This window comes from Aotus nancymaae, unplaced genomic scaffold, assembly GCF_030222135.1.
Source record: "Aotus nancymaae isolate 86718 unplaced genomic scaffold, 86718_ANA_hifiasm-v0.15.2.pri h1tg000036l, whole genome shotgun sequence".
In the NCBI taxonomy this organism is placed as follows: Eukaryota; Metazoa; Chordata; class Mammalia; order Primates; family Aotidae; genus Aotus; species Aotus nancymaae.
The window spans coordinates 47,393,488-47,412,687 of NW_026988450.1; the positions used below are offsets into that span (position 1 = coordinate 47,393,488).

The window sequence follows — 19,200 nt, forward strand, 5'->3', positions numbered from 1 at the left end:
TTTTAACATAGAAGAAGCTCAGTGGTGGACACGGATGTGGCCATTTGATGTGTTTAGGACTAAAAGAGTTCAGGCCTCTCTCTTATAGAGCATAAATGTATCCCTACACCTGCATATGTAATTCTTATCAAAATTAAGCTTAGTCACTTAACGAAGATTTGCTGTTTGAACTTTCCTCTACAATTTTTCACTTTCACCATCAGGCATTAGAGCATCTGACCTCTCAGGGAGATCTGGGTCTAGTCCCTCTGATATAATTTTGCTTTTTGTTTTGTTTTGTTTTGTTTTTGTTTTGAGACAGGTTCTCATTCTATTGCCCAGGCTGGAGTGCAGTGGCATGATCTCAGCCCACTGCAACCCCTCCACATCCCAGGTTCAAGTGATTCTCCTGCCTCAGCCTCCCGAGTAGCTGGGATTACAGGTGCGCGCCACCGTGCCCGGTTATTTTTTGTATTTTTTGAGAGCGGTTTTCACCATGTTGGGCAGGCTAGTCTCGGACTCTTGAACTCAAGTGATCCATCCTCAGCTTTCCAAAGTACTGGGATTACAGGCACGAGCCACCACACCTGGCCTAATTTTGCCCACTTGAACCATTTTGAAATCTCTGGCTACAGTTAAGCTGTTTACTGCTGATCCCTCACTTTCTTGGGGTCCAGAGTCTTGCGTACTCTTCTGTAACTGCTCTGAAGTGGCTTCAGAATGTGCCAAAGTCTATTTGTGACACTAGTGACACTTAAAGGAGATACCTCAACTGTGACGTCATCTAGGTCCAGGGTAGATGACAACTTTGTGTCTAAAATGTTGAGAGTTGTCTCAATTTGTTGGATACAAAGAGAAAGGTTCCCCAGTTTCCGCTCACAAGCCGTAGAAAAGCAGATGAGGAACTGTACCATGTGCACCACAAATTGGTTTAGAGAAGCCACCATTCTTTTCTGTTGAATAGTTGGCGCCTTGGTCAGCTCTGTGCCTTACTCTATGAGAGGAAGCCCATCCTCATCCATCTTCTCAGTGGGCGGGGGCCCCAGGGTTCACCCACAAACCCATCCCAGATGGGGCCCGCCCAAGCCAGTAATGGTGTGTCAAGAGGGAGTTTGGTACGCACCCTCCATTTACCTGTTTCACGGGGCCCTAGATTTATTTGATTCTCTGAGACCTGAAAACCATATTCTTCTCTAAAAGCTGAGCATGGTGGCTCATGCCTGTAATCCCCACACTTTGGAAGGCCCAGGCAGGTGGATCACTTGAGGCCAGGAGTTCCAGACCAGCCTGGTCAACATGGTGAAACCTCTTCTCTACCAAAAAATATAAAATTAGCCAGGCATGGTGGTGCATGCCTGTAGTCTTAACTATTCAGGAGGCTGAGGTGGGAGCATTGCTTGAACCTGGGAGATAGAGGTTGCAGTGAGCCAAGATCTCACCAATGCACTCCAGCCTGGGTGACAGAGAGAGATTCTATCTCAGAAAAATTAATAATAGGCCGGGTGCAGTGGCTCATGCCTGTAAGCCCAACATTTTGGGAGGCCAAGGTGGGCGGATCATGAGGTCAGAAATTTGACTAACCTGATAACATGGTGAAACCTCATCTCTACTAAAAATACAAAAATTATCCAGGTGTGGTGGCACATGCCTGTAATCCCAGCTACTCAGGAGGCTGAGGCAGGAGAGTTGCTTGGACCTGGGAGGCGGAGGTTGCAGTGAACCAAAATTGCACCACTGTACTCCAGCCTGGGCAACAGAGCAAGACTCCATCTCAAAATAATAATAATAAATAAAATAAAAGAGTAATTTTGACATCAGAGTAGGGCCTACCATTTCCTCTCAGGCTTTCCATGCTATTCGGTCTTGTAACCGACTCACCTACTACACTTGTTTGTATCACAATTCCAACGACTTGGCATTCCCAGAAGGTGTCTCTACCAGTCAGGTCATGATTATTATTTTAATCTAAGAAAGAGAAGATTGTGCCCTAGGCAAAATCCCACTCATCCTTCCGCCCCCCAAATAGAACCTACACAAAACTGGGTCCATTTGTAGCTCTTTTCACAAGGGGTTGCACGCTAAAGCATACTCAAATCCATCTTTGAAACAGTGGGGACCTTTTGTGACATAACTGGCTAGCTCTTCACCCAACCTGATTCCTCCTCCTCCTCCTGGCCACACAGCTGGGTAACATGTCCCAGCCTCCCTTGCAACTAGGAGTGCTTATGTGACTGTGCTCGGACCAATGACATGCCCGTGGGTATGATGTGGGTCACTTCTGATCCTGGTCTATAAAAGCATCCTGTATCCCTCTCCACTTGCTTTCTCCTTCCCCTGGCATGGCGTAGGTGAGCTCTGCTCTATTGGAAGGATGTGTTGAAGATGGCGAGGAGCCCAGTCCCTGAATCATCACTTGTAGGAGAGATGCCCACTAATTTAGAACAAATATTTTGTACTCTACTATGGTCTGAATGTGTCCCCCAAAATTCAATGTTGAAACTTAATGACCAATGTGATAGTATTAAGAGGTGGGGCCTTTAGGAGGTGATTAAATCATGAGAGTCGAACCTGCATGAATGGGATTAGGCTCTTATAAAAGGGCTTGATAGAGTGGGCTCGCTCTCTTCCACTCTCTCACCATGTAAGGACACAGCGTCCCCGCTTCTGGAGGATGCAGCAACAAGGCACCATCTTGGAAACAGACAGCAGCCTCGCCACACACCAGTCCTGCCAGAACCTGGATCCGGGACCTCCCAGCTTCCAGAATGGTGAGGAATTTCTGATCTTTATAAATTACCCAGTCTCAGGTATCTTGTTATAGGAGCACAAATCAACTAAGACAGACACTATGTGAGTAAGAAGTGAAATTCTATCACATCTGAGCCATGATACTTTTATTTATGATAGCAGTCAGCATTACTTTATCTAAGACCTCATAATGAATGCTTTCCTGATGCGGCAGCACATCACACAGAAGACCTTCTAAAATTCTTCATATGTCTTCTCATCCCTTTCCCAATCACTCCATCACCATCCCCTCCTAAAAGTCTGCTTTCCACTCATGGACGTGCCCGTAACTGCAATTCTCTGAGAAATGTAACTCATTCTGACCCCTCTTCTTCTGAGAGGCGGCCGTTACCCTTACTCTGAAATCTGGGTAAATTTTAAAGCCTTCCTGTGAACACAGAAGATTTGCTTTAGTAGGTTAAACGTGTTCTCCAACAATTTTCTCTAGACCCAGTAAAAGTAAACTTCATCCTATTCCAGACTAAACTGGACAGATGAGTTTTGAAATTCCAAAGTAATCTAATCTAATTAAAATAATGTGGTATTATTTGTACAATGATTATTACAAAAGCATTATTTGTTCATCAGGGTAAGAGAGGCTCTGCCATAGGAGACAGCCAGTCCCCCTCAGATCCCAGTGATGTGACCCAGCCAAATGCACAAGTCTGCTTCAGGTCCCAGAGACTCCATTGGGTAACTCAGAGATCCAGGCTGCTTCGAATATGGGGCACCATCATGTCAACATGTAATTCCACAGCAGAGGGAGAAAACACTGGAGGCTTTCACACGAGCCGAGCCACTAAACGCTCTGGCCCATAGACAACTTGTCACCTAGGGTCACAGCTCACTGCCCAGAGCAAGTCACATGGTCCCTCCAAACTTAGAGGGTCCAGGGAAATGTCACCCTTCCATATGCCCAGAGGGGGCTGAGAACTGGATCCAAGCAACCAAGATGCACTGGAAGACTCTACCTTTGACATCTTTTATTTTGGTTTCTTAATATTTATACCTTGAACTTCTGGGAAGTCCAAATTTTCTCAAAAACAATCCTGTGTCTGAGACTTTTTTTTTTTTTTTTTTTTTTGCTAAGTGATTTAGACTTTTTCTTTCTAGCCCCAGCTAATTAGAATGCAATGTAAGGAAACAAATTCCCTTAATATAAACAAGTGCAAGGGAAATTAGAGTCCTAAGAGAGGACCACTCCTTCTCTCAGGAGACACACTCAGCCGAGCAGGCCTGGGAGGCCAGTGCAGGTGGGAGAGGGCCGGGAGAGGAGGTGCTTCTAGCATTGTGTTCCCCACCTCTACTCTTCCCAACTCACACAGCTTTCTACAAGATAAAAATACCTAGAGCCTCCGTCATTTTAGCAAGATTTAATTAAACTGCCCTAAATTAGAAAATCTAGTCATTGTTTGCATTCCTAGATGCCTATGTTTAGTTGAGTCACACGTAAGCAGAGAAATGAAAAATTAGCTTAATTTTTTGGCTGCAGGGAAGAGTGCGAATTGGCTTTTTGTCACTCATGGGGAACATCTTGTGTCTTCCCTCAGCTGGGTTTCTCTGATGGGATTGCTTCTTCCCAACCTCCTGAAGGTCTCTAAGGACAAGCCGCTGCTTGGCTCTGACCTGGGGAATCCTTCAGAGCCCACAGACAGACCAGCCAGATGGCAGGCGCCAGGGGACTCCTCCTGAGGACAGCTGTGACCCTTCTAGGCTTCTGAGCAACTGACAGCTGCTCCCAAGTGAGCCTAGAATAGAAAGGGGGCTTCTCGCATGTGGGCTCAGAGCAGCGCTGAGTGCTGGGGAGGTGTTCAGGAACCTCCTGTCTTGAAAAAATGACTCAGGGAAACTTCCAGAATCCCAGGGGTGGGGAGTGGATGGCTGTAGAGAAGCAGTGAATGCAATATTTAGGAACACAGTTTCGGTCTGGCGCAGTGGCTCACACCTGTAATCCCAGCACTTTGGGAGGCTGAGGCAGGCAGATCACGAGATCAGGAGTTCGAGACCAGCCTGGCAAGCATGGTGAAACCCCATCTCTACTAAAAATACAAAAATTAGCCGGGTGCTGTGGCAGGTGCCTGTAATCCCAGTGACTTGGGAGCCTAAGGCAGGAGAATTGCTTGAACCTGGGAGATGAAGGTTGCAGTGAGCTGAGATCACGCCACTGCACTCCAGCCTGGGAGACAGAGCGAGACTCCCTCTCAAAAAAGAGAGTTTCTGGAGCCACTCTGTTTTGCCTTGAATCCTGGCTCTGTCACTGGTGAGTTCTGTAACTTTCAACATGGTACTCAACCTTTCTGTGCCTGTTTCCCCACAGATCATCCCAGCATGTGCCCCACCGTGGTGTTGTGATGATTACCTTGTTACTAGACATTAATCCTTATAACAGTGCCTGGCTTATAGTAAGTGCCCAATAAATGCTAGCTTTTGCTATCATTACAAAAAGGCCCTCCCAGCTAAGCACCTCCCTATCTCTGGAAACTTCCACTTGCTTTCCTGTGGCAGTCCCCCAGACATTCTCCTTCCAGAATGCCTCGCTGTTCAAAGTAGTGGAGAGCTTTTAATTTAATTTAATTAATTTTTTTAGACACAGGGTCTCACTCTGTTCCCCAGTCTGGAGTGCAGTGGTGTGATTGTAACTCACTGCAGCCTTGAAATTCTGGGCTTAAGCAATCCTCCTGCCTCAGTCTCTCCAATAGCTGGGACTACAGGTATATGCCACCATGCCCAGGTAATTAAAAAAACTTTTTTTGTAGAGATGGGGTCTCATTATATTGCCCAGGCTGGTCTTAAACTCCTGGTCTCAAGTGATTTTCCTACCTTGGCCTCCCAAAGTGCTGGGATTACAGGCATGAGCCACCACATCCAGCCTTGATTTTATTTTTGTCCAGAAAGCTGATCACTTTGACGGACCAATCTGCAGGCAATGCCTGATCTGTGGGCAGCGAGAACTACAAGCAGTGTGGTATCCCAGAAGCTATCCAGGGTTTGGGTCCAGCAGCAAAGCTGTCATGGGGAACAGCCTAGAGCTGGAGAATCATTCAGCAAACCCAGAGCCGACTCAGGCCCTGGAAGTAACCATGGAAACAGGAGCCCACAGAGGCATCCAGGGTGTGGGATAGGTACGTGGGTGGATGGATGGATGGATCGATGGGCGGTGGATGGGTAGGTGGGTGGGGAGGTGTCACTTTCACAGCAGAAGGGTGAGGGCTAGGGCAGCAGCTGTGAGCACCTCTGAGCTCAGGGATGTTTGGGAGCTTGGAATGTGTCCTAGGGTGGACAGCTGGGCATGATAAAGGACAAACAGACCAGGAGAGAAAGGGATCTTACCCTGAGAGATTTCTCCGACCTTACCAGCCTAGGGAAGGAGTAGAGGTCAAGGGAGGAGGAGTGGGGTGGGTTTTTGGAGCAGGGTCCTTGAGCTTCCACTCCATATCTAGGTGAATTCTGCCCCACCTAGACTCTTAATTGTTATGGCTCCCCCAATCCTCTCCCTCCCATCTATACCAGCCAGGCTTTTCCAAGCCCTCTGTGCTCCACTCTGCCCGAACCTGTAGACACAGACATGCAGTCAGTGCATTTAGAGCAGGAGCTGCCAAGCACCTCCCACCACCTTGGTGTCTGCGTGGCGTTGTTCCCCTGCACTGTGCTGGGACTATAGCATCATCTTGCCACCAACTGCATGTATGTCCTGGCTCCGTAGCTTCCAAGTCTGGCTTCTGGACTCAAGAATCTGATCAGGTATGGCAGTTCACGCCTGAAATCCCAGCACTTTGGAAGGCTGAGGTGGGTGGATCACTTGAGGTCAGGAGTTCGAGGCCAACCTGGCCAACATGGTGGAACCCCGTCTCTACTAAAAATACAAAAATTAGCCAGGTTGGTGGTGGGGACCTGTAATCCCAGGTACTCAGGAGGCTGGGGCAGGAGGATCACTTGAACCCAGGAGGTAGAGTTTGCAGTGAGCCAAGATCATGCCATTGGACTCCAGGCTGGGCAACAAAGTGAGACTCTGTCTCAAAAGAAAAAGAGTCTGTGATCTATCTAATATCCCTCACTACATTCTTCTGCCCAAATCCCTCTAGCTTCAGTGGGAACCTGGAATGACATCCTTCTTCTAACGTGCAGTGTGGGTAAGTTAGGAGTGGAAGACGTTGTTCTGAGAAAAGGAAAACAGCGTCCTAGTGCAGGCTGAGAGAAGTTTTCTCAGTGCCAGCCAGCACTCCTAGGAGCCTGGGCACCCTGGGCTGCATCCAGCCAAGGATAGCAATGGGGACTTTCCTGTGCCCCCTGTCCCCACCTTGGGAGAAATGGATGCCAGATATCTACCAACTTCTGCTCATCCATCAGCAGCAGAGAATGCTAGGGACCCCAGTTTCTGTGATCCGCTTCTTCCTATAACCTCGACACCTTGCGGTTTTATGGAGCCATATGATTGCGTTCTGGCCAGGCAATGTAGAGAGGTGAAGTCTGCCACTTTCAGACCTGACCTCGAAAGCGTCTTTGTGTCATTGTCCACGCTGTGTCTTCCCTCATCCCTCAACTTTGTACAGGGGATGCTGGGAAAGGAATCTGAGGCCCTGGGAGCTGGCAGAGCTCTAGATGGAGGGATCCCAATCCTGAAATCACCATGTGGGGAAGACGGTTTCCAAACACCCAACTGGACAGTAACACAAGCAAGAAATCACTGTTTTCTAGTCGTCCCCCCTTAGCCAAGGTTCCACTTTCTTTGGTCTCATTTACCTGAAGTCTGAAAGTATTTGATGAAATTTATGGCAGTAATTCATAAGTTTTAAGGTGTGTGCTTTTCTGAGTAGCATGATGACATCTCTCACTGTCCCATCCAGGACAGCCGTCCTCCCTTTGCCCGGCAGATCCACACTGCAGGTGCTCCCCACCCCTCAGTCACTTAGCCACACTGGTTATCAGATCAACCGTCTCAGGGTCACAGTGATGTCCAAGTCACCCTTATTGTAATAGCCCTAAAGCACAAGAGTGGTGACACAGACATATTGTTACAATTGTTCTATTGTTAGTTATTGTTCATCTCTTACTGTGCCTAATTTATAAATTAAACTTTATCATAGGTATGTATGTGTAGAAAACAGTGCCTAGGATTGGTACTACCTGCAGTTTCAGGCACCCACTGGGGGACTTGGAATGTATCCCTGCAGATAAGGGGGACCGCTGTATTATGTTAACTCCTTGGGATTTGGGGGTTGTTTGTTACAGCAATTAGCCTACCCTAATTGGGCCTGAACCTACTTGAGATAGTTAAGAGGGCAGATTTGGATACCAGAGAGACATGTTTGAGTCTAAACACCCCACTTAATGGGCATCATTAAATGAGGTAATAATAGTACCCAAGTGAGGGCAAGAGGCCAGCAGCGAGCTTAGCACAGGGCTGACACGTCATAAGTAACTGGCACTTGCCATGCTAACATTTTAAGCGCTTGCTATGTGTCAGGCCTTGGTATAAAATGCCTCTTTTAATTCTCACAGTAATCTTATGAGTAAGGGACTCTCATAGATTTAAAGATGAGGAAAATGAGGCATAGAGAGAGTAAATGTTTCACCCAGGGATTCATGGCTAAGGGCAAACTGGGACAGCTGGCTTCAGGGTGTGGGGTTGGCTGTTCGTTTTCTGTGCCATCTTCATCTTCCTTGGTCACCTGCTGTGGTGGGTGGTGGTTGAGGCTCCTCCACTCCCTGAATGCAGTGGAGGGCCTCAGGATGAATCGTTCTGATCCAGGCTTCCCACTGGGCCCAGAGGGTAGGGCCAGTGGGAGCGGCTCGAGGCTTCAGTTCCCCTGTCAGCCTCCCAGGGAATGTTCAGGAGAGGAGAGACAGCAGACGGCAGAGGGCGTGCCTGAGGCGGAGGGAGAGGGAGCTTCTGGTCACTGGGCTTCAACCTCTGCACGGTGGGCTTCAGGAGGACCTGGGGTAGGGGGGAAATACGGCCAGACCCCTGAGGCTGTGAGGGGCTGCGGAGGGAGGTGGTTGCCCCACCTTTCCAGCCGTGTTGTCCTGTTGTTCATTTCCCTTGTGGTGATTCTAAGCTTAAACTTAATCAAACTTCTCTTAGTTATTCCAGCTTTGGGCCAGGAGCGGTGGCTCATGCCTATAATCCCAGAACTTTGGGAGGCCGAGGTAGGTGGATCACTTTTAAGGTCAGGAGTTCAAGACCAGCCTGGCTAACACGGTAAAACTCCGTCTCTACGAAAAATAAAAAAATTAGCCAGGTGCAGTGGCAGGTGCCTATAGTCACAGCTACTTGGGAGACTGAGATGGGAGAATTGCCTGAACCCAGAGGCAGAGGTTGCAGTGAGCTGAGATTGTGCCACTGCACTCCAGCCTGGGTGACAGAGTGAGACTTTGTCTCAAAAATAAAACAAAACAAAAAAATATTCTAGTCTTTTCCTAGGATGTTCTAAGGAATTCAGTGAAGGGCCCCCAAGGGAGCAGTGCCTAGTGGGGTCAGTGAAGAGCCCTCCTAGGAGAAGGGACTTGGAGCAGGGTGAGCCAGAGGAGAGACCTTGAGGGTCCCAACCCCTCAGGTGTAGGCCCTATGCAGGCCAGACAGGGAGGATCTGGGCCCCCTTTCATTGAAGGACTCCTAGAGGAGCCCTTCAGACACAACGTCTCCCTTCTCTCCCTCGTCATCAACCTCCAGGGAGCACATAGGGATGGAGGGGCTGCAGTCAAACAGGGAGGTGGCCTCTGGGGATAAAGCCAAATGTCCCGGGCAAGGACTCGCCTGTAAAATAAAGTCAGTCCAGCATCAGACACAATGCAAAAGCCATCTAAACATTTACCGTTGCCTCCTGAGAAAACACTTCATGAGGAATTGCATTTGTAATGTGCAGCAAAACTTCTAAAATCCTTTGTTCTCCAACTTTCCTCTCAATCCCACCCCAAGACCTGTACAAAGGGAGTTCCTCCCCTCCAGCTCTCTAACTTCCCTGGGGCCCAGATCCAGCTTCCCCCTTCCAGGTTCCCTCTCCAGCCTCCTAATCTCCAGGCCTGCCTCCATCCCTAGCGGCGCCTCTGCGCCCTTGCTACCGTAAAGCCACCCAGACAGGCCGGCTAGCTCCCTTGTCTTCTGTCCCCGTTTCCACCATCAACATCGAAACAGTTCAGGAGGGGATCCCCTTCCAGGGAGGAGAAGAAACTGTGACTGTTCCTAATCACAAATTGTCTCCAAGGTAAGGAATTCTGGGAGGAGAAGACACAGGGAACCCTCTAGGAGCCTGGCATGGAGGGAGGTGACGACAAAGGCACTCAGCCCTCACAGTGCTCCCACCAAAGGCAGGCCCTGCCCTAAGAGCTGGGGCAGTGTCTGCCAAACTGAGTGAGACACAGCCCCCGCCCCTGAGGCTGACCGTTGGACTGCAGACTCATGGACACACAGCTCTCAGTCCACACCCCCGAAGTCAGGCTGCTCAGGGGCTCAACCTTGGCTCCACACTGGAATTACATAGGGAGCTTAACAAACACTGATTTTCCCTGCACCAGAGACTCTGATCTAATTGGCCTGATGTGATGCCCAAGGCATCTAGGAGCATTGGCTAATTTAAAAGCTCCCTAATTGATTCAAATGTGCAGCTAGGGCTAAGATCTACCAAGCTGATTAGTTGCTCGGGAGAGCACCCCAGAGCCTGGGGCTCCAGACCACAGCTCCAGGCACAGCGACTCCCTCCCTATCCAGTTCTTTCTTGATCCATCAGGAGGAAAGCGTTGGGGCCAAGACTCTGGCTGGCACAGGATAACTTAAGAGAGCAGCTGGGGCCTCATTCATTCATCATCCAATCATGTATTCAATAACTATTTAATATACGTGTTGTAAAGGCAATGAGAGAAACTCACCGAGGGCTCCAGTTTAGAGTCAGGGCTCTCTGAAGAAGTGATATTTAAATCACCTGAGTGGCAAGAAGGAGCCTACCCTGTAAACTGCCATGCCAAGCAGGGAGCACGGTAGTGCAGAGGCCCTGCACAGGGAGCAAAGGGGGCACAGCTGGTGGAGAAGAGAGCAGTGAGCTGAAGTCTGGGAGGTGGGCAGGGTGTATTGTAGGGGGTCTTGGAGCTGTGGTTAGGAGGTAGTTTTCATTCTCAGTGCAATGGGAAGTCCCTGGAAGGTTTTCAGGAGGGAATAAAAGGACCTGGTTTGTGTTTTTAAAAGATATTCTGACTGCAGTGAGGGGCGGGTGGCTGACGGGGAGCAGGATGGCCACAGGTGAACTGTCTAGTCCATCAGGGCAGAAGGCACTCCTGTGCTGGGGCCCCAGGGGGAAGGTCAAGGACCCAGCTCTTCCTTGCAAGTGGGGAATGTAGGTCAGGCAGCTCCCTCAGCCAAGCTGCCAGTGCAACCCCCTCGCCTGTCAGGGGAGAAAAGCTGAGTCTGAAATGTGTGTGCTCAGCTGAGAGATCAGCATTGGCAGTGAAGGCAAAGATAACAGCCCACCAGGTGCAGGGATCTGGGCCACCGCCTAAGGTCCCTTCATCCCTTTTCCCAGGATGCCTCTACCTGCACCCCTGCACCCCCTCACCATCTTTCCAGTAGGCCAGGCCAGCCCAGAGGCAGGCTTCAATCTGCGCCTGGAGCAGGTAGCTGTGTTTTAAGATCAGGGCTCAGACCTCTAAATAAACCATAAACAAAGCCAGCTTCCCCGGTATAGAAGGAGGGAGACGGCTCCATTTCTTTTCAGCACAGTGACTGGGAAATAAACAAGTGGCTCTGCCTGTCACATACATTTACCCTCTGCAAAGGCTGTCAGACCCACAGAGCTTCTGCCTCAGCCTTTCCAAGAAATAGCTGATGCACCCCACATCGGGCTTCTCCCTGAAGGCTCCAAGTTCACTTTGCCATTCGAGGAAAGGCGAGCATGGGGGCTTGTCCCTGACCCCAGCCTCATAGGAAGAGCTATCAAAGGGCAGGTTTAGACAAAGGGCCCCAGTGTAGCTGGAAGCATGTTGGCACAGCTCTCTCAGCTGGGGAAGGGGATGAGGGGGAGGGAAAAAGGGAGGAAGGTAGGAGTTCGGGTGGTTGGCAGGAACAGGGGCAGAGCTGAGAGGGGCAAGGACTGGCCCCTATGAGAGAGATGGGAGGATGAGAGCCCCAGGGTCCTGGGCAGAGCCTGGTCTGCAGGTGGGGTGGCCGTGGGTGTGGGAGAAACAAAGAGAAACAGAAGGCAGAGGGCTCTCTCTCTATGGGTGAAATCTCCCACGACCACAGAGGATGAAGGAGCAAGAAAAACAACAGACAGGAACAGAAGGAGGCTGGCACATAAATGAAGCAGGGAAGGGAGGAAAGCCCCGGAAGACTCAAACTCAAGTATATGTAGAAGGAAGGACCCTTCAAATACAGCAGGAAAAGGTGATTTATGCATTGAGCTAAACCAGATGAGCCAGGAGCCAAGGACAAGGGAATGGAAGTGGCTGGGAATGGTGGCATGCGGCAGAAGCCACACACAGACATGTGGTGGTGAAGCAGAAGGGAGCTGTGAGCTCTGGAGGAGCCAGCACAGGCAGCTCATAGTGCAAGGATGGGGGTAAGAGCTAGAGAGAGCCACAGGGTCACACAGCCCCCAGATGCCTGCCCAGACCCCTGCAGCAGGGCCCATGAAGGCTGCCCCCCAGGTGCTGCTGCCCAGACCCCTGCAGCAGGGACACCTTGTAGCCACCATCACCCCCAAGATGTGGGAGGTGGGATGGGAAAAGGGTGAAAGAGGCAGTGACATGGGAATTATACATGCACTGAAGCACACACCCCTCAGCAAGCGCAGCACTCTCTCCATAGCTCTCCCATGGAGAGGAAGGAGATCCAGGGGCCCCCAGACTGCAGCCAGGTTCCCGGGAACCACAGACCTCCAGTGATGGACCCAGCAGACCTAGATAGAGGCTACTCTCCACACACAGACCCTGAAAGAAAGGGAGATGAAGACAAGGATAACCAAGATCGGATTTTTCTCACTCTCTCCCTCAGACACACACACACACACACACACACACACACACACACACACACGGAAATAAAGGGTGGCTTGTATGTGTCTGGGGTAGGGCATAACATAGGACTGGTTTCCTCTTTTAGGGACCTGAAGAAAAGCTTCCCAAAGCCTGGGGAAAGGTCAAACACACAAAAGAGGAAGCATGTGTGGTCCTCACTACCCTACTGTCCCTCCACCATGTGGCTGCCTCCCTGGAATCCCCCACACTTGCAGAGGCCTGCAGGGGCATGGGTATGAAGCCCTCTTAGCAGGCAACACACCTGCGCACACACACACACATGTCCAGAGGCCAGTGCCTGGGACAGGGATGGGTCAGGCTTGGATGCAGGAGCCCCCATACAAAGCCAGATTAAGGGTCCTCTCCAGGTCCTCCAAAGAACGCTCAAGCCTTCCAGAGCTACACAGAGCACCTCTCCAGCAGAGATGGCACTTCCAGGATTGCGGAAAGAAAGAATGTGCTTCCCACTGTGGTTGTGGTGGCTGCACCATGAGTCCAGAGCCACCTGCAAAGGCTTTCCCAGGACTTCTGGCTGAGACATGTAGGTGATAGCTCCCTGCTAAGCTCACACACCCACGGTGACAGTCTTCGCAAATGGACACCACAGAGAAAGACCAAAGGGAGGGTGCACCTCAGGGACTGGGTCCATTTCTCAGCTCAGTACAGTAATCAGGGCCTTAAGGACAATCCTAGGAGACCAAGAGCTCAGATCTGGGCCACGAATCTTCTTGGGAATGGGGACACAGATCCTGGACACCCCACCCCAGCTCACACTCCCAATCCCCACTGCCGGCACGCACACCGCTCTCAACATATTCCACACACATGAGTCCGTCACAGTCCCAATGAATACTACACTGTACACAGCACACTGTACACACAGCACACAGGTCCCCATGCAACACATTACGCTGACACACGTTCCGGGGTCCCCCTGTGCGGACGCACCGTACACATCTTCCCATCCGACAGAAGACCCATTTTAATGAACGCGGTACACACAGACACTGGAAAGTCCTGCTGTCCTGAGTCTACACACACACACACACACACACACACACACACACACAGCGCCCTGCAGTCCCGCGCAGCCCGCACATCACACTGGCCTGGACACACACGGTGCCCACACTGAGCTCCCGACCAGAACTCAGCGACTCCCGCCCCCGCCGTGCAGCCTGCGCTCCCGCCCCCAGCGTACTAAGCGGAGCTCCACCTCGGGCTTCCCGGCCCCCTCTTTTCCCCTCCAGCTCCTGTTCCCCAACAACCCCACCCCCGGGCTTCGGTAAACTTTTCTTCAGGTCCCTAAAAGGGGAAACCTGGAGTTCCTACGGTCCCGCCCTGTCCCCGGACACGCGCAAGCAGCCCTTTATTTCCCAGCCCTGCTCCCGCCAGACCCAGCGGGGAAAGGTCACCGTAGGCAGCCCCTTGCCTGCGCCCTGGGGGTGGTGATAATAACAGCTGTCACCGAGGGATGGGCGGAGGGTAGAGAGAGGTGTCGGCCCCGCGCCGAGCCGGGGGCGCAAGGTGGTCGCGGTGACGCGCCAGGGAAGCGCAGAGAAGCAGCGGCGGCAGCGGCTGCGTCTTCCGAGCCCGGGGCGGCGGCCGTGGCGCGCGGAGCTGTCCGTTCAGCACCACCGCGCGGCGCCCAGCGCAGGGCCGGCGCCAGGGCACACCCGCTCTGCTCCCGCCCCGGCTCCCCGGGCGCCTGCGGCACGGTCTCCGGCCTCTCTCGGCGGGTGAGGGGCGCACGGATCCGGAGAGGGGGCTCCGCGAGCGGCGGGACCACGCGGCCACCTGTGAGCCTTCCGCAGCTGCGGGCGGCGGCGGCGGCGTGCCCGGCCCGAGACAGGAGGAGACGCTCGGCGGCCCCCGCCCGCCAGCCCGCCAGCCCGCCGGGCGCACACAGGGGCACACACACTCGCACCCGCGCACGCACCGCCAGCAGGCAGCGGCCACCGCCGCGATGCTCGCCCGTGGGTCGGGGAAGTTTCCCGCCAGCCTCGGCCGCGGGCGCCCGTGCTCCCAGGTAAGCGCTTCCAGAACGTGCAGGGCGAGCCCGGGCTGCCCGGCTGGGTGAGGCGCAGCGCACGCGGCCCCGGGGCACAGCGCCAGGCGGGCGGAGAGACCCGGGCAGGGGACGCGGGGGCTGCAGGCATGGGAGCTGGGCGCAGCGGAAGCCGGGACGACCCCCTTCTCCCGGCCCCGGTTTCCAGACTCCGTATCTCCCCCGCCCCCTCCCCACAGCCACGCGCCCCCAGTGTTGGCTCGGCCCTGCCCGTGCGTATTTCAGCTCCGGTCCCGCCTGTTTGCGGCGAGCCGGCGGGGGCGTCTCCCGAGCCTGCCCATGGACAAGGTCAGCATGCAGCCCCTGGGCGCTCAGAGCTGTGGAGACGCGACCCCGCACGCGCAAAGCGCCCACTGAGACCCCGGGGTGGAGCCGTGCTAATAGAAACATACCCACCCCCAGCCTTTCCTGGGAGAGGGCCAGACCCCTCAAACTCTTGCCCCAGCCCGGTGCCCTTCAGCACCCAAGACCCACCTAGGAGGCCTGGGCCTGCCAGAAATTGGTGGGGAGAGGGGTCGCTGGGCCAGGGCACACGGCGCTCTCGCCGACGCTGTTCCCTCCGCTTCTAGGTGTAGCGCCCCCGCGCGGCGCAGGCGGCCGGCGCCTCCAGCATGACCGGCCAGAGCTTGTGGGACGTGTCTGAGGCCAACGTCGAGGACGGGGAGATCCGCATCAACGTGGGCGGCTTCAAGAAGAGGCTGCGCTCGCACACACTGCTGCGCTTCCCCGAGACGCGCCTGGGCCGCCTGCTGCTCTGCCACTCGCGCGAGGCCATTCTGGAGCTCTGCGATGACTACGACGATGTCCAGCGGGAGTTCTACTTCGACCGCAACCCCGAGCTCTTCCCCTACGTGCTCCATTTCTATCACACCGGCAAGCTTCACGTCATGGCCGAGCTGTGCGTCTTCTCCTTCAGCCAGGAGATCGAGTACTGGGGCATCAACGAGTTCTTCATTGACTCTTGCTGCAGCTACAGCTACCATGGCCGCAAAGTGGAGCCCGAGCAGGAGAAGTGGGACGAGCAGAGTGACCAGGAGAGCACCACCTCTTCCTTCGATGAGATCCTTGCCTTCTACAACGACGCTTCCAAGTTCGATGGGCAGCCCCTCGGCAACTTCCGCAGGCAACTGTGGCTGGCGCTGGACAACCCCGGCTACTCAGTGCTGAGCAGGGTGTTCAGCATCCTGTCCATCCTGGTGGTGATGGGGTCCATCATCACCATGTGCCTCAATAGCCTGCCCGACTTCCAAATCCCTGACAGCCAGGGCAACCCTGGCGAAGACCCTAGGTTCGAAATCGTGGAGCACTTTGGCATTGCCTGGTTCACATTTGAGCTGGTGGCCAGGTTCGCTGTGGCCCCTGATTTCCTCAAGTTCTTCAGGAATGCCCTAAACCTTATTGACCTCATGTCCATTGTCCCCTTTTACATCACTCTGGTGGTGAACCTGGTGGTGGAGAGCACACCTACCTTAGCCAACTTGGGCAGGGTGGCCCAGGTCCTGAGACTGATGCGGATCTTCCGCATCTTAAAGCTGGCCAGGCACTCCACCGGCCTACGCTCCCTGGGGGCCACTTTGAAATACAGCTACAAAGAAGTAGGGCTGCTCTTGCTCTACCTCTCCGTGGGGATTTCCATCTTCTCCGTGGTGGCCTACACCATTGAAAAGGAGGAGAACGAGGGCCTGGCCACCATCCCTGCCTGCTGGTGGTGGGCTACTGTCAGTATGACCACAGTGGGGTATGGTGATGTGGTCCCCGGGACCACGGCAGGGAAGCTGACTGCCTCTGCCTGCATCTTGGCAGGCATCCTCGTGGTGGTCCTGCCCATCACCTTGATCTTCAATAAGTTCTCCCACTTTTACCGGCGCCAAAAGCAACTTGAGAGTGCCATGCGCAGCTGTGACTTTGGAGATGGAATGAAGGAGGTCCCTTCGGTCAATTTAAGGGACTATTATGCCCATAAAGTTAAATCCCTCATGGCAAGCCTGACGAACATGAGCGGGAGCTCACCAAGTGAACTCAGTTTAAATGATTCCCTACATTAGCCAGGGGGACTTGTCACCCTCCACCCTACATTGCTGAGCTGCCTCTCGTGCCTCTGGCACAGCCCAGGCACCTTATGGTTATGGTGTAAGGAGTATGCCCAGCCCCAGAGGGGAGAGATGCATGGGATATGCACCCAGATTTCTGTTACAGTATTTAGAATCGTTTTTAGAGGGTGGTGTGTCTGACACCATGCCTTTGCACCTTTCCATGAAATGACACTCACTGGTCTTTGCATTGTGGGCAGAAAATGTTCACCTTTTTGCCAGATGAGTACACCCAGAATGCTAATTTTTCTGTTCATCGTGTACACTATTCTAGTGCTTGTGGCCCAGTACTGTCTGTGAGTTGTCGTGATCCTGTTTCTGAGGTTGTCATTGTGAGTTCTGTACAAAAAGCCCCCACTAGTCTGTCCAGTGGAAATGCATCTATGAGATCAGCAAGGATATCGTGAGATTTTTGCTCACAGTCACGTGAAAACAAAATCTCAGCTCTTTATCCATTGCTTTCATTTAGTTTTAATACCAAAACAAAGAGAATGCAAAGTTAAGCACACTTGACCAATGCAAGTCTGTAAGTTGTTTTTATAAATGATCTGTAGTTCCGTGGCTTGCATGGGTGCACCCATCATCTTTAGAACAATGTACACTGATGTTCATCTCATAAATGTCACTCTTTAGAGAATGTTACTTAGTTAGACATGTAGCGAAGATGGAAATTTTTTCCCAAGAACAGATACTTTAGGGAGAAGGGCTTCAGCTAAACAGTCCAAACCGCAGTGTGGTTAAGGCCCAGTCAGTGCAGGCTGAGCCCCTTGGCTGATGGTCAAGCCTCCGTGTTTCCTAGGATGACTGCAGAGACATGTATTTCTGGTTGAGGTTGCTGAACTAGGCCATTTGACCACACTTTGCTGTGTCTAAGATATTAGCATGTTTTTGAAACATTTATTTTTTAAGATGTTTAGGAGTAAGGTCGTGTTGTCTTCCTCAACTAAAAAGCAGTTCACTGTTGTATTGTCTCCCTGAGGTGAACATGGTTGGGTTGCTAGCAAGGGCAGTAGCTTAAATACTTTTGTTGCCTGCTCTGAAAGCTCATCAAATGAGAGCCCTTTTATTTCCGAGCAGAATTTACTCAGATCATTTTGCTTCTAGGATATATAGTATGTTGTGGATGATGCTGTGATTGCCCTGGAGTTCCTGCCATGGCATGGAAACCTAGCGGTATAGAAACATGTACTCAAAATACAGACGTGCATGAAGGCGGTATGGCTTACCCAGGATGGAAATGCTGCAGTTCTTATGTGCATTCCAACTGCCTTTTATTGGGAGAGAGTGGGTAGAGACCAGGAGAAAGGAAAGAGTTGTAAAACAAAACACTGCTACTTCATAAAATATCATAAAAAATTGTAAACTTGAAAAGCTTTATTCTATGTTATTCAAAAGACCTTTGAGCTTCTAAACTTGTATTGAAGGGAGATGACTGTTTCCTCCTCCAAAATGCTCTTGCCCCTCTTGTTTGGTTAACCAGCACATAACATCGTGATGGGGAACGTGTGTTCCTCTGTAATATAATTCTCCATCATCGTCAGGGTAATCCGATGGTTTTCTAGGTTGCTTTCATTGTTGCTTTCATCTTTGAAAAGGCAGTAGAACCCAGGAATCTGAGCATGGAGCTATCCAGGCTTTTCTTTTCTTTTTTTTTTTTTATTGCATTTTAGGTTTTGGGGTACATGTGAAGAACATGCAAGATTGTTGCATAGGTACACACGTGGCAGTGTGATTTGCTGCCTTCCTCCCCTTCACCTATATGTGGCATTTTCATCCAAAGGTTGGGCCTCTGCTTAACAGATCTTTTTGTGTTTCAGTTGATTGAAGATGATACATACCTCATGGAGGTGTGGCAAGGATCTTCTCAGAAGGCTTTGTGTACTTGTAGTTGCCATGGCTACTACAGTGTGAGTGATTTATTGAATGAATTCACTAGCCACTTACCCCCTGGAGCCCCCAGTTCAAATCTTTCCATCAGACTGGAGGCTCGTGGGAGGGTGGGAGGGGGCTGTCTCCTGGTGTCTACATCTGTGTCTCTGAAGCATCTGGAAAAAAGAGATGTCTTAGAGGCAACGGGGCACTGAATCAGAGGAGCAGGGTTGTTTTTCAGAATTTGCACATGGAGCACTTAGCTTTGGCTGATAATTCCAGCCCTGGAAGGCATAACATTTACAGAACCATCCCCAGCTGCACTCAAGGCAGGTGGTGGTACAGGCTTGTGAGGACCGTTCAGCTTGCCAAGGCTGATGGTATTGGGTCACTGAGCCTGGTATC

General features: G+C 51.9%; 1 protein-coding gene across 1 annotated transcript; it reads left to right on the forward strand.

Annotated features, from left to right (window-relative positions):
- The first annotated feature begins 15,447 nt into the window (after positions 1 to 15,447).
- Positions 15,448 to 18,871, forward strand: KCNS2 (potassium voltage-gated channel modifier subfamily S member 2). The gene has a single exon (XM_012455809.2). The coding sequence runs from the start codon at positions 15,448 to 15,450 to the stop codon at positions 16,879 to 16,881; it is 1,434 nt and encodes a 477-aa protein (XP_012311232.1). The 3' UTR covers positions 16,882 to 18,871.
- The last annotated feature ends 329 nt before the right edge of the window (positions 18,872 to 19,200 follow it).